Raw genomic sequence first — 12,809 nt, forward strand, 5'->3', positions numbered from 1 at the left:
TCATCTCTGTCATTTTTGGATCTGTACCTGTTGACCAGTTTTTTCCCCCCTCTTCTTTTTGGATCATATTTACCTTTTTCTTTAAAGAGTATTTTGTCAGTTAGTTTTCTAGTTATTTACTCTAGAGAGCAATTCTAGTATCAGTTACTTAATAATGACTAGAAGGAGAAGTCCATGATAATTTTTTTTTTAAATAATGCAAGCCTTTGCATGACATTCCAAATGTATTGAACTACTGATGCCAGGCTATGCAGAATTGTACTATGTTATATAAGGCTTTTAGTTTACGTTAGACCACCTTAAAGTAGTTATGGCTCCCTGCTAGGTGTGCACAATATTTATACCCAAAGCAATTCTATAACAGTGGTTTCTGTAACTTAGGCCTTGAGATTAAAATTTCTGAGCAATAGAATTACTTATAATGTGCACATCCATGGGACTTGCCCATCATTTAACATTCCAATCTAAATTCTACATGTGTGAAATAATCACATACAAGGTACTAAACTTACATGTTTGGTATTGCAGATATGCTTAAGCATGAGTAAGCATGGGATTTACAGTGAAAATCTACAGCTAAAGGAGCCTGAAAGTGATTTATCAAGATTGCTCAATTATTAAAAGAATTTTTACAAAACTTTATAAAATAAGTTTGAGATTTGTTACACTTTTTGATCTTGTTTAGCCAAATAGATGCCTGTATTTATTCATATTATTCTTCTGTTGCCTAAGATCTATAATCCATAAACAGTTCAAGATATTCCTTTTATTAAATTGATATAGTTAGATTTTACCATGATATAGGTAGATTTTATTTAAATCATGTTTTTTTTTAAGTTGTCAAGAAAAGTCCAACTTTTTTGTTTATCTTTTAACTATAGCCTTGTGATCTTATAAAATCTAAATATATTCCACATGACTCCAAAGAATTCAGGTTTTATTTTATGGTATAACCAATGGAGTTTAAGAAAGTGATTTTTTTTAATTATTATTACTTTTTAAATAAATTTATTTATTTAATTTATTTAATTTTGTCTGTGTTGGGTCTTTGTTGCTACACGTGGGCTTTCTCTAGTTGCAGCGAGCAGGGGCTACTCTTTGTTGCGATGGGAGTGCTTTTCATCGTGGTGGTTTCTCATTGTGGAGCACGGGCTCTAGGCATGCGGACTTCAGTAGTTGTGGCTCGTGGGCTCTAGAGCGCAGGCTCAGTAGTTGTGGCGCTTGGGCTTAGTTGCTCCACGGCACGTGGGATCTTCCCAGACCAGGGATCCAATCCATGTCCCCTGCATTGGCTGGCGGATTCTTAACCACTGCGCCACAGGGAAGTCCCTTTAAATTATTTTTTAGAAACCTTTTCTTGTTCCTGCCCTTAATATTAGGTAGACCATTTTAGGGAGTCAACTACACGTGCATTGAATCCCATATTTACTATTGGCAGACTGTAACTCTGAGAAGTCTGTTTACCTCAGTGAACCTTAGGTTTCTCTTAAGTGTGAAATGGGCTAATAGAGTATCTGTAAAGTTTAAACAAGAAAAGAAAATTAATATACCTAGCACAGAGCTCTTAATACTGGTTATTCAGTAAACATTTCTTCTTTTTGTTCTCCCGTTCCCTCACTGATGTACCTTTTAAAAGGAGAACTTACGTATGCTGTCTTTACTTGCTCATTTCAGATGATTATAGTCTGCTTCCTCTTCTCACGACTAACCTCACCAAGGTCAGAAAGGAAGTCTTCATGGCCAGCATCAGTGAACACCTTTTGGGCTTTGTTTTACCTGGGCTCGTTGTGTCAGATACCCACCTCTCAGTCCTTTAAATGTTAACTTTCCTTGTCCTCTATTGTATCATCGTCTGTAGGACCTGTTCCAATCTCTTAGGCTTCTGTCTCAACCTTTTTAAATTTCCCTTTTTCCATATATTTGTGTCTTTTGAGTCCCCATCTTTAGCACTCTTCTTCTTCAACCTGCTTTGCCTCTTACTCTCACAACCACCTAGCGTCTGTGCATCAGGTACTACCAAAGCTGTTTTTCCATCCTCAGGCTCACTTCTAAATGATATACTTATATCCACCACTTGGTGGAGAACTCCTCCAGGTTCTTCTTGAATATCTTAAATACTGTTTTCTCCTCCAGCTCTATTCCTTCATGCTTAATAGCATCAAAATTTTTCACAACTACCAACATTAAAAGCTGAAATTGTTTGTCCTCCAACCAAGTCAATAAACAGATTCTTTCATACCATCTCCTAAAATTGGTTTGCCACTGATGAGATTTAAATATTTCTTTTTAAGATTTGTCTTTCTTATGTTTGTTTGTTTGTTTAATATTTATTTATTTATTTGGCTGCGCCAGGTCTTATTTGCGGCACACAGGATCTTTAGTTGCGGCATGAGGGATCTAGTTCCCTGACCAGGGATTGAACCCTGCATTGGGAATGTGGAGTCTTAACCACTGGACCACCAGGGAAGTCCCGAGATTTAAATTATGTTCTAGCTCTGCTTCTGATTAGTTCTGACCTCTGAAAAGTTGTTCTTTCTGGGCTTCAGTTTTTCTCATCTCTAAAAATGTTTAGACTAGATTAGAGGTCAGCAACTAGGGCCCAGGGACCATATTAAGTCTGCTGCCTATTTATGTATGGCTGCTTTGTGCTACACTAGTAGAGCTGACTAGTGACAGAGGCTGTATGGCCCACAAAGCCTAAGGTACTTACTCTCTGGCCCTTTAAAAAAAGTTTGCTAATCCCTGGACTAGTGGATCTCCCATCTACTTTTCATCTCTGTTAGCCAGCCTGGGGAGAATGTGCTTTCAAGATTTAAAAGTGAGAAGAAAAAGAATAGAAAAATTGTTATAGTAGTTGAATATTTAGCAAGAGAAATTAAACATAGAACAGACTGTGACATTGGAATTTCGCTTTCCCCATCTAATGGCCTTAGTGATTCAAGGTCATGTGGCAGTAACAAAGGAGTAGGGAGATCTCTATTGCCACTTTGTGGTAACATGCTAGTTCATTTGCTTAATTGCTTTTAAATAATTGATAGTGAATATGTCAATGATTCCATTTACTAGTTAGTAATTAAGTTTCTTAAAAGTCACAAATATCCACATTTTGAAGGTAAAGAACACAGTTAAACTGGCCACTAATCAGAAGTGTAATTAAGAATCTTTTTTATATCATAACTATTCATCAAAGCAGATTATTTCCCATTGTGATAAAAGATTTTTTTCCACATCCATGTACCTGGTGTATATCGAAGGAGAATTCTAGGTATGTAAAAAATGCTTAGATGAAAATGCCAGAAATATTGAACCTTAGTTAATTATATGTATGCTGACATATACTAGTGTCTGCAGCTGACTTTCAAATGCATCAAAAAATAAGGTGGATCGATATATGGATTGAGGGGTGGAAATGTGATGAAACAAATATAGTAAAATATTAATCATAGAATCGAGGTGGTATAGACGAGGGCATTTTCACTAGTTAAGAAAAGGTGCAACTTTCTCATGTTTGAAATTTTTCATGTATAAAATTTTGGATAAATGTTTAGATCTAAGTGGCTGTGAGACACTAATCCCTGGACTAGTGGATTTAGGGAGAATATGAGAGTGACTATACATATGCACACATATAGTATACCTTCTTGCTTTCACATAAAATAAATTATTAAAATTTGTATGTTAAGCAAACCTTTTGTATATGTCATAAGTTTCTCAGCTGTTTTAGTGTATATTTCACAGGTTTTCTTCCCCTGGGAATATTCATAGGCTATAATAAAAAAACATAAGAATTGAAACTTCAAGGAGCATCCTGCCTTTTAATTATACAGTGTGTAAATATGGGACAGTCAGCCAAATGGCTGATAAGTTCATGTGATCTGTGTTCATACAGTAAAAAAATGTATTTACTAATGGGTAGCATACAATGCTCATTTCTTTTGGCATTCTTACCAGCTTGTAGGGAGTTAGGACCGTGCCTTGTGTTAACAAAGTATTGAATAAATACAGGGAGACTGCAAAAAAATACTCACTGATTTGAGAGTGGGCATTTCTTAAGTGTCATTTTGTTTATTGTGAAACGTATCATAATGCAAAAATATATTAAGTTTAAAGCATAATAATAAAGTGGATATCCATGTAAGTACCACTCATATTAAGAATTAGAATTAGAAGAACTACTTAATGCCCATCCCACTCACAGTCCCTCCTCCTACATCCTTTCTAGTAAGCTAAATAATCTATACTTGATTTTTCTAATGAATATTCCCATGCTTTTGATTTAGTTTTACTATGTAAACTAAAATATAGTGTTACCTGTTTTTAAACTTTATATAAGGCAGTTATACTATATGTATTCATTATTGAGTGAAAACTCACCACTGCATGAGATTCATCCACGAGGTATGTGTAGCTCTAGTTCATTTATTTTCATTGCTAGTTAGTATATCATTGTATGACTATACCACAATTTAATTTATTTATTCTACTTTTGGATTTTTGTTTTTGCCTGCAATATTATATTATTACAGATTACATATATATATTACAGACTATATATATATATATTACAGACTATATATATGTGTGTATATATATATAAAGAGATTCTCTAGGTTAGAGTATATGCCTTAAAATGGAATTAGTGGGTTGTAAAATCATTAAAGGTATGCATTTCATTTTTTTTTATTATTTATTTATTTGACTGCATTGGGTCTTAGTTGTGGCACACGGGATCTTCGTTGTGGCATGTGGGATCTTTTGTTGTGGCACGTGGGCTTCTCTCTAGTTGTGGCACTCGGGCTCCGGAGTGTGTGAGCTCTGCAGTAGTTTGTGGCACGTGGGCTTAGTTGCCCCGTGGCATCTGGGATCCTAGTTCCCTGACCAGGGATCGAACCCACATCCCCTGCATTGGGAGGTGGATTCTTTACCACTGGACCACCAGGGAAGTCCCTGAAGGTATGCATTTTAAATACTCATGTGTTTTCAAGTCATTGCTGTTGTTTTTCTTTAGCACTTAAAAAAATCCAGTGGAGTTGCATTTAGGAGGTAGAATTATCGATAAGTTCACTCTCCCTTCTTTTTCACTCTTTTCCCTTTTTCCCAGTACATGTTATACATGTACACCCTTCATCAAGGGTCTAATTTAGAACATAAGTGCTCGCTTTATTATTTAAAAATTAAAACTTTTGTTTTTCATATTTTAAGTATGGATAGCTCCTGACTTTTAAATATCTGATAGTTACAGCTACAAAGATCAGAGATTTCCCTTCTCAATACACCTTGCTTCTCTCTGTAAAGCTGGAATTCTGCTACAAGAAGGAAAGGAAGTTTATAAATATTTATCACCTCTAAAAATGTCCTAGTACCTCTTTGTAATACTTGCCTCCAGCTCCTCATAACTATGGATCTTCTTTCTGTCACTATAGGCAGAAAACGTTCTAGAATTCCATATGAATTAAATTATACAGTAGGTACTTTTTTCATTTGCTTTTGCTCAGTATAATTATTCATCCATGTTTTTATTATTATTATTATTACTGAGTAGTATTGCATTGTATTAATATACCACTATTTGTTCATTCACCGTGTTGTGGACATTTGAGTTATTTCCACTTCCTGGCAGTGGCAAGAAAGATGCTATGCACATTAGTGTACAAGTCTTTGTATGGACATAGGCTTTTAATTATCTTGGGTAACTACCTAGGAGAGGGAATGATGAGTATAACTTCTTTACAATTCCACCAGCACTGGATGAGAGTTTCACTTGCTGTACATTCTCAACAAGACTTTGTATACATAGTCCTTTTAATTTTAGCCGCCTTAGTAGGTAGTATCTTGTAGTTTTAATTAGCATTTCCCTAATGATCAGTGATATTGAACGTCGTTTAATGTGCTTATTTGCCATCTCTGTGTCTTCTGTGAAGTATCTGGTCATATCTTTTGCCCATTTTTATTGTGTTGTCTTTCTGTTTTTGAATTATAAGAGTCCTTGTATATTCGAGATACAAGTCCTTTGAATATGTTTTGCAAATGTTTTCTCTCAGTCTAGCTTACCTTTTGTTTTCTTAAGAGTGTCTTTTGAAGAATAAAACTTTTAAAATTTTGATTAAGTTCTGCAAGTTTTAATGAAGTCTACAGAAGTAGAAACAACAACAAAAACCTGAAATTTTTACTTTGCCATGATTATTCGCCACAAATCAAGTACTTATCATTACATTCTACTCCTTCTGCACAACTATCCTTGAATTGTAAATGGCTTAACATTTTATTTTAACAAACTTGTTTTATATCAGGCCCTAGAGTTATAAAGATGGGCAATAAATGTCATCTTTCTTCAAAGTACTCATTTTAGTATTTAGTGTTTCTTCCCATCATCTGCTTTGTGCACTCAGGTCCATATACTTTCCTTTGTCTGGTGCCTAATACAGCTCTGGAGGCAATGAAGTACTTGATATATTTTCATCTTGTATTATAGTTATACTTTTTTCCACACACAAATAAGTAAGTTTATCATAGCAGGAAATCTCTTGTTCTTTGTATCCTTCATATACCATAGTGTAGTTCCTAGTACACAGAGACACTCACTTAATATTCAGTGATTGAATGGAATTATTGATGACCATGTTTGACTAAGATCCTCCTAAATATCAACAGTTTATTGATAATAAAACCTTCGGCTTACTTTACTAAATGAATAAAAGATACTCTCATTTCAGATGCCATCATTGCAATAGATTGTTTTTCTAGACAGAACGAGGATGCCTGATTTTTACTTGAATATTTTTGAGTGATCTTTCTTTTACAAGCTGATTTAACATTACTATTATCATAAATGTCTGTATACGGTAGGATAGCATGGGTTCTGTAGTCAGTTAGAAATGAAAGTCTTTTTATAAAGTCTGCTCTATTTAATGAGCTGTGTATTTTATAACTTTGGAATTCCTTTTTCCAGTAAAACCAGTACATTAAGACATAAAGACTATATTTGTAAGTACATAGAAAAATACAGCAATAACTTGCTTTCTTTATCTAGGTCCTGGGGACACCAACAAGGGAGCAAATTAGAGAAATGAACCCAAACTACACAGAATTCAAATTCCCTCAAATTAAGGCACATCCTTGGACTAAGGTGAGTCAAAAGAGTTTTTTAAAAAGCACGTTAACCAGTAGTTAACTAGAAGCTGGATTTCTCTTTGTTCTTAAAGTAAACTATTTCGAGACTAGATGGCTGCCAGAGTACAAAGTACAATAGCACTTCTGCACATAAAGATAATTAGATAGCTGTACTTCAGTGTTTCATTGACCATATAGTTTCATCCCCACTGACTTCCTATAGGAAGTTTTCAGCCTGGGTTTTTATTTGTAGGATCAGGACAATACATATACATAGCATTCAAATAAAGAATTTCATTAGGAGCAGGATCTTATATATAAATTTTGACTACTTAAAATTCAGAAGTAATTTCTTTACATAGTTAGAAGTGTTTATTATTAGTTCAGTATCATAAGCATATGAAAATATACATTTTATATATTTTTATTTTTTTAACTGTTAATATATAGACCATATTACAGATGATATTTTGTGTTCTTTTGTTTACTTTCCTATTGGTGTTTTGGGAGCAGGAATAAAATGAAGATTTGATCATACTAGTAGTATACATTGAAAGCAATTAATATGTCAACAGCGTGTCACTAGCCATTGGAAACGCCTAACCGCAACACTTAGACGGAGCCAATTCTAAGAGCCATAAGTACTAATTTATGAGAAGACTTTATTTTTTGCTTTGATACTTAATTGAGATGATTCTAGGGAGATTTTATTACGAAGTTGTTTTCATGTCAGTTTGATTTGTGAGATTGTATGCAGAGGGAAAAGAAAAAAATCTCAATAGGGTTTATAGCTAGAGTGAATCTCTCATTTTATAGATTCTGAAACTCTGGCTAAACATGTCAGATGACTTATCCAAGATTCCATAGGTGGCTGTGACAAAGCCAGGATTAAGCTTCTTCTCGTGTGTGTGTGTGTGTGTGTGTGTGTGTGTGTGTGTGTGTGTGTTTAATGCCTGGTCTTTTAAACTTCTAGTTACGTGCTATGCATGCATTGCCCTTCCCAATTTACGTACATTTCATTATATAGTTTGTGGGTTGGAAGTTTTCAGCTTTTTAATATGTATTTCAAGCAGAGACTTTGTATATTTAAAAATGTATATATATAACATGTTTTGATCATTGACAAGTTCATTTAATTGGTTGTACATCTTTTATAATAAGAGGTGAAGTAATTTAGGGCTAGGTAAAATAATTTACATTTTTAGATTAAAAGTAGGTCTCTTTCTATAAGTTGTATTATGATTCAAGTTACTTTCCTTCGAGTTAATCACTATCTTCACTTCTCTTCACCTCTCTTCACTTCAGAAAATCCTCTTATTACTAATTATTTATTATTTAGAATCAAAGACCTCAGTAATATTTTAGTGCCAGAGCTATAGGTTTTAGCTTTCACTGACTAAGATGTTGCCCTCTCCACCCTTCTTTGAAGTTTACAATAAACACTAAATATTCTGAGGTAAATCATTCTTTGGTCTTTGTACTTCAAGTTTATTTTGAGTCTGGGTCAGAAGATATTTAGGGTCTCTCACTCATTCTAAACTCAGAGAATCCTAGGTGGCCTGTTTGGATTTAGAAGCTGAGTTACAGTCTGAATCCAGCAAAGTTACTTCAAGTTAAAGTGTTTGTAACAAGTGATTTCAACCATGTTAAAGAGAAACAAAAAGCAAAGAGAATTCTGTGTATTGAATTAATACAGTGAAATATTCCAAAATGCTAATAATAGTAGTTAGGGTAAGAAGAGTGTAGGTGATTTTATTTTCTTTGTTCTGCATTTCTATATTTCCATATTTTATTTAATAAGCATGTTATTTTTAGGAAGAAAGAAAAGTAAAATTCTTTTTGGTTGAATCTAATCTAAGTATTCATCACATGTATAGAGTTTCTGACCAATATAATGCTGAAACGAGGTCATGAGATCTTATTTAGTAGTCCTTGTCCTCAATTTTTTTTTTTTTAAATCAAGACTGACACCAGTATTAGTGTGTGTCATATTCTGCATTTTTTTCCCCTGGATTATATCTCTTCAAGTATTAGCCGGGATGGTATGTGGGGAATGATTTATTATAATTACCATGCAGGCAATTGAAGATTTGTGGTGAATTTGCATGCTTTACATCTTCTTTTGCCTTTGTGGATTCCTGATGTTTCTATATCTTACACTAATGCTTTTCGAACTTGAATAATCTATACAAAGCCCTTTTACTTGTTTGTTTTATTTAGGCTTCCATTCCTATACCATGTGTAGAATAATAACTTAATTCTCCCACCTATTTTGTCTCTTCAAACTCTTGTGAACTCTTCATTCATATATGTAACATAATTGGGTTCTCACTTGGTACAAATGCATTTATTATGTGATAGTACACTTATGTTAATTTCTTAATAGTGCACACCATTAGGTTGCTGTTATTGTGGGTGTAAACACAAAACCAAATTCAGACATAGAAATTCCATGGCACTACTCTGTCATCCAGGTGATTCAGAATATATTGATTTTTAAAAGTAGATTATTATTGAGGCTTCCCTGGTGGCGCAGTGGTTGAGAGTCCACCTGCCGATGCAGGGGACATGGGTTCGTGCCCCGGTCCGGGAAGATCCCACATGCTGCGGAGCAGCTGGGCCCGTGAGCCATGGCCGCTGAGCCTGCGCATCCGGAGCCTGTGCTCCGCAACGGGAGAGGCCACAACAGTGAGAGGCCCGCGTACCGCAAAAAAAAAAAAGTAGATTATTATCAACATAATAATACAAAATTTTAAATTTCTAGAGGGAACTCAGTCCCCTCTCCCCTGCCTTGTGATAGTGAACACCAACTTGAGAAATGCTCTCTTATGCTAGGCAGCCAATGGACTTATTTTTTTAAAACATACAAAATGTTCTCTAAAGAGAAGAGCTTTTTGCCTTTGGAGGGCAGGTAAACGGGAGTCTGGAAACAAAACCTGCTTTGCTTTTGTTGAGATCTTCTGTTAAAACCCACTTTAGCCCCATTTCCTGAAGCTGTGAGCATGTAAACCCTCCTTTCCTATGTGGCAGTGTAGTACGACTATATCCCCAGATCTGGGAGCTCTTGTTCTCAAAAAATGTAGGCAGACAAAAAGATCAAGGGAGAAAATGTCTACCGTGGAAACATTGAGGTGAGGGTATTAAGATGTGTAAGAAAGATAGCAAACAGAAGAACAAAACAATGAAATAATCCTAGTGTGATATATAGCAGGAATCTTGAGAATTTAGAAATCCAATAAGATGGCCTTGACTATTACTTAATAGCCATAACAACCTAATTCATTGGCTAAGCATTTGAGGCTTAAGTTGGAAAGGAAATATGTTCTAATGTTTTGAAACAGGGACCAATATTGAGAGTGAGGGTGGGGAGAATAAATACCTCCCCACTGGTGTATGGTGTACACTTAAAAGAATAAAAGCCAGATGGGAAGCAAAAGGAAGTGATAATAAAAGTAAATTTTAAAAAAAAAGGAAAAAAAATAAATTGAGAATTAAACAGAGATGGAGATTGATTGGAAGAAGAGAAGAAGCTGAAATATTCTGCATTTGGTACATGGAGATTTGGTCAAATGACTGTTCTTTTAGGTATGAAGTAATGGTCTAGTTTAAGCACTTCTCCCATTCTTTGTGCTTAAAATTTTTTTTGTTTTTGTCTTTTTTGTTTTGTTTTGTTTTGGTAAGATAGCAATTAGCTGTTGTGTCTTTTCTCCAAATTCCTTTGAAAACAAAGTATGCATATGAAGGATTATTTCATTTTAGTTCAGAGTAAATGTAAAGATTGTACCTCCAGTGTAGTTCTGTGATTTGTCCTCTCTATCTCCACTGCCCTGACTTTAGTTTAGCCCATTATCGTATCATAGAATTGTTAAAACAACCTCCTACATCCTAAGTTCCCTCCTTCATATCTTTCACATCCTCATTGCTGTCAAAGTCAGCTTTCTTAAAAGCACATGTGATACTGTCACTCCTATTTAAAATTTTTCTGATTCCTCATTGCCTTTAGGAAAATTTGACATACTATACACATAAAGACAAGAGTGATCATATGTCCCAATTTATGCTTGTCCAGTGAAATTATTAATGCCACGTTCCTTCACACTCTTCACTGTCCTAATTTGGGTGACAGATTATCCAGTCACTCTGCTCCTAATCATTTCTGCTTTTTCTTTCCAGGAAAACAAGAGATTTAGTTCTTTGTCCTGCTCTTAACCTTTTCTGAGGCATCTAGTCCATTAAACCCAGTCTTTCCCAAGTGCTCCAACTCCTTCACCCTTAAATGCATACAGTTAAGCAGTGAATTTAAAAGCTTAGTGTTTAGTTAGGGTGGATTAAGGGTTTCTAATAAGGTTACATTGTAATAGTTACATAAATTTCTTCCCAATTTTGAGTAACGTTTTGTTTAAAGTTAAAACAAGTATTCCCCTTTATCCCAGTAATAAGTAATTCTGTGCGGTCAGTTAGATAACACAGATGTCTGTATATTCTTTCAGAGTAATGAAATTCATAATTGATGTATCTGGTTAGTAGAAGGAAGTAGATTAGAATCCCAAGGGCCTTGATCTCTTTTTGTTGACCTATTGCTGTTTAATATGTTAGCTACATATGACAGTGTTGTCCTCACTTTGAAGGGATCATGCAGTCATGCTGAATTTTTTTGGTCTAATCAAACTGTTCTCGTAATGGTTCCCCAGAGAAGCCACATTCGTTTCTACCGCTTCCTAGTGAACACTTAGAACATTCTTTTTTTCTCTGCTTACCAAGTCTTGACCTTCTGTCAAGACCTCAAATCTCACTTCTCCCGTGAAACATTTTCTAATTATCCAAATTCTACATGATTATTCCCACCACATAACTCCTGTAGTACCTATCAATTCATACCATATGTATTGTAGCAGTTTCTAATTTCTCTTCTGTAATGGTGGTAATAAAATGAATATCTGTTACCTCAAAATGTTTGTTGCTGAGTTTTTGGCATACATGAGTATGTATGCCAAAACTTAATATTAAGTATTAAGTTTATTTAATACTTGATTGTCTTTAGGGTATGTGAGGACCTTGGATCATTGGTTAAGTATCCCAGAAAGCCTTATCTACAAAAATCAATCCTTACATACTTGATTTCTTAGAACACAGTCCACATGCTGTGAAATGAATGAATACTAGCGTTTCCAGCTAGCTAATAGAGTAAGCAGAAAATTGAGATCATTTCAGCCAACAAGGACTCAGACCAGATGAACTGCTTATTATATGTATTATTCTCTATGCTTAAAGCTAAACCAAAAAGCCCCACTATAATATTTTTTAAAAGACTTTTCTTCATAATGTTGTTTTTTATTCCCTGAGCCTTTGAATACAAGATTTTTCACTTGGTAAACTTACCTGTTCTAACTACAGTTTCACATGTTACCAAAAATGTCTTCAGAGGGTCTTAGCGCAAAACAAAAATTGCTGTCAAACTTTTTTTTTTTTGCAAGTCCACTCTACCTTTTCTGGTCTGTCTGCCTTGTTTTGCTCACATGTATTCCAGAAAGCATAAAACTGTGTTGGGGATTTCTATTGGTTCCTAAGTCTGCCACTTGTCTGTTTTGTTCTATTGCTTAGGTAATCAATTTCTATATTATTACTCAACCCCATCTGCATGCTGACCTCAACTAGAAACATTATCAATTATCTCATAAATATACTGCGTTCTTTACTGA

At 34.7% G+C, this 12,809-nt stretch overlaps 1 protein-coding gene across 5 annotated transcripts in view; it reads left to right on the forward strand.

The window, feature by feature from the left end:
- Nucleotides 1–12,809, forward strand: part of GSK3B (glycogen synthase kinase 3 beta) — a 196,560-nt gene that overhangs the window by 147,503 nt on the left and 36,248 nt on the right. For all 5 annotated transcript variants that reach the window (XM_007450517.1, XM_007450516.1, XM_007450519.1 and 2 more), the window contains exon 8: nucleotides 7,031–7,126. In XM_007450517.1, coding sequence (XP_007450579.1) covers nucleotides 7,031–7,126 — 96 coding nt within the window. The remainder of the gene's footprint in view (nucleotides 1–7,030; nucleotides 7,127–12,809) is intronic.

This window comes from Lipotes vexillifer, unplaced genomic scaffold, assembly GCF_000442215.2.
Source record: "Lipotes vexillifer unplaced genomic scaffold, Lipotes_vexillifer_v1.1 scaffold1106, whole genome shotgun sequence".
Lineage (NCBI taxonomy): Eukaryota > Metazoa > Chordata > Mammalia > Artiodactyla > Lipotidae > Lipotes > Lipotes vexillifer.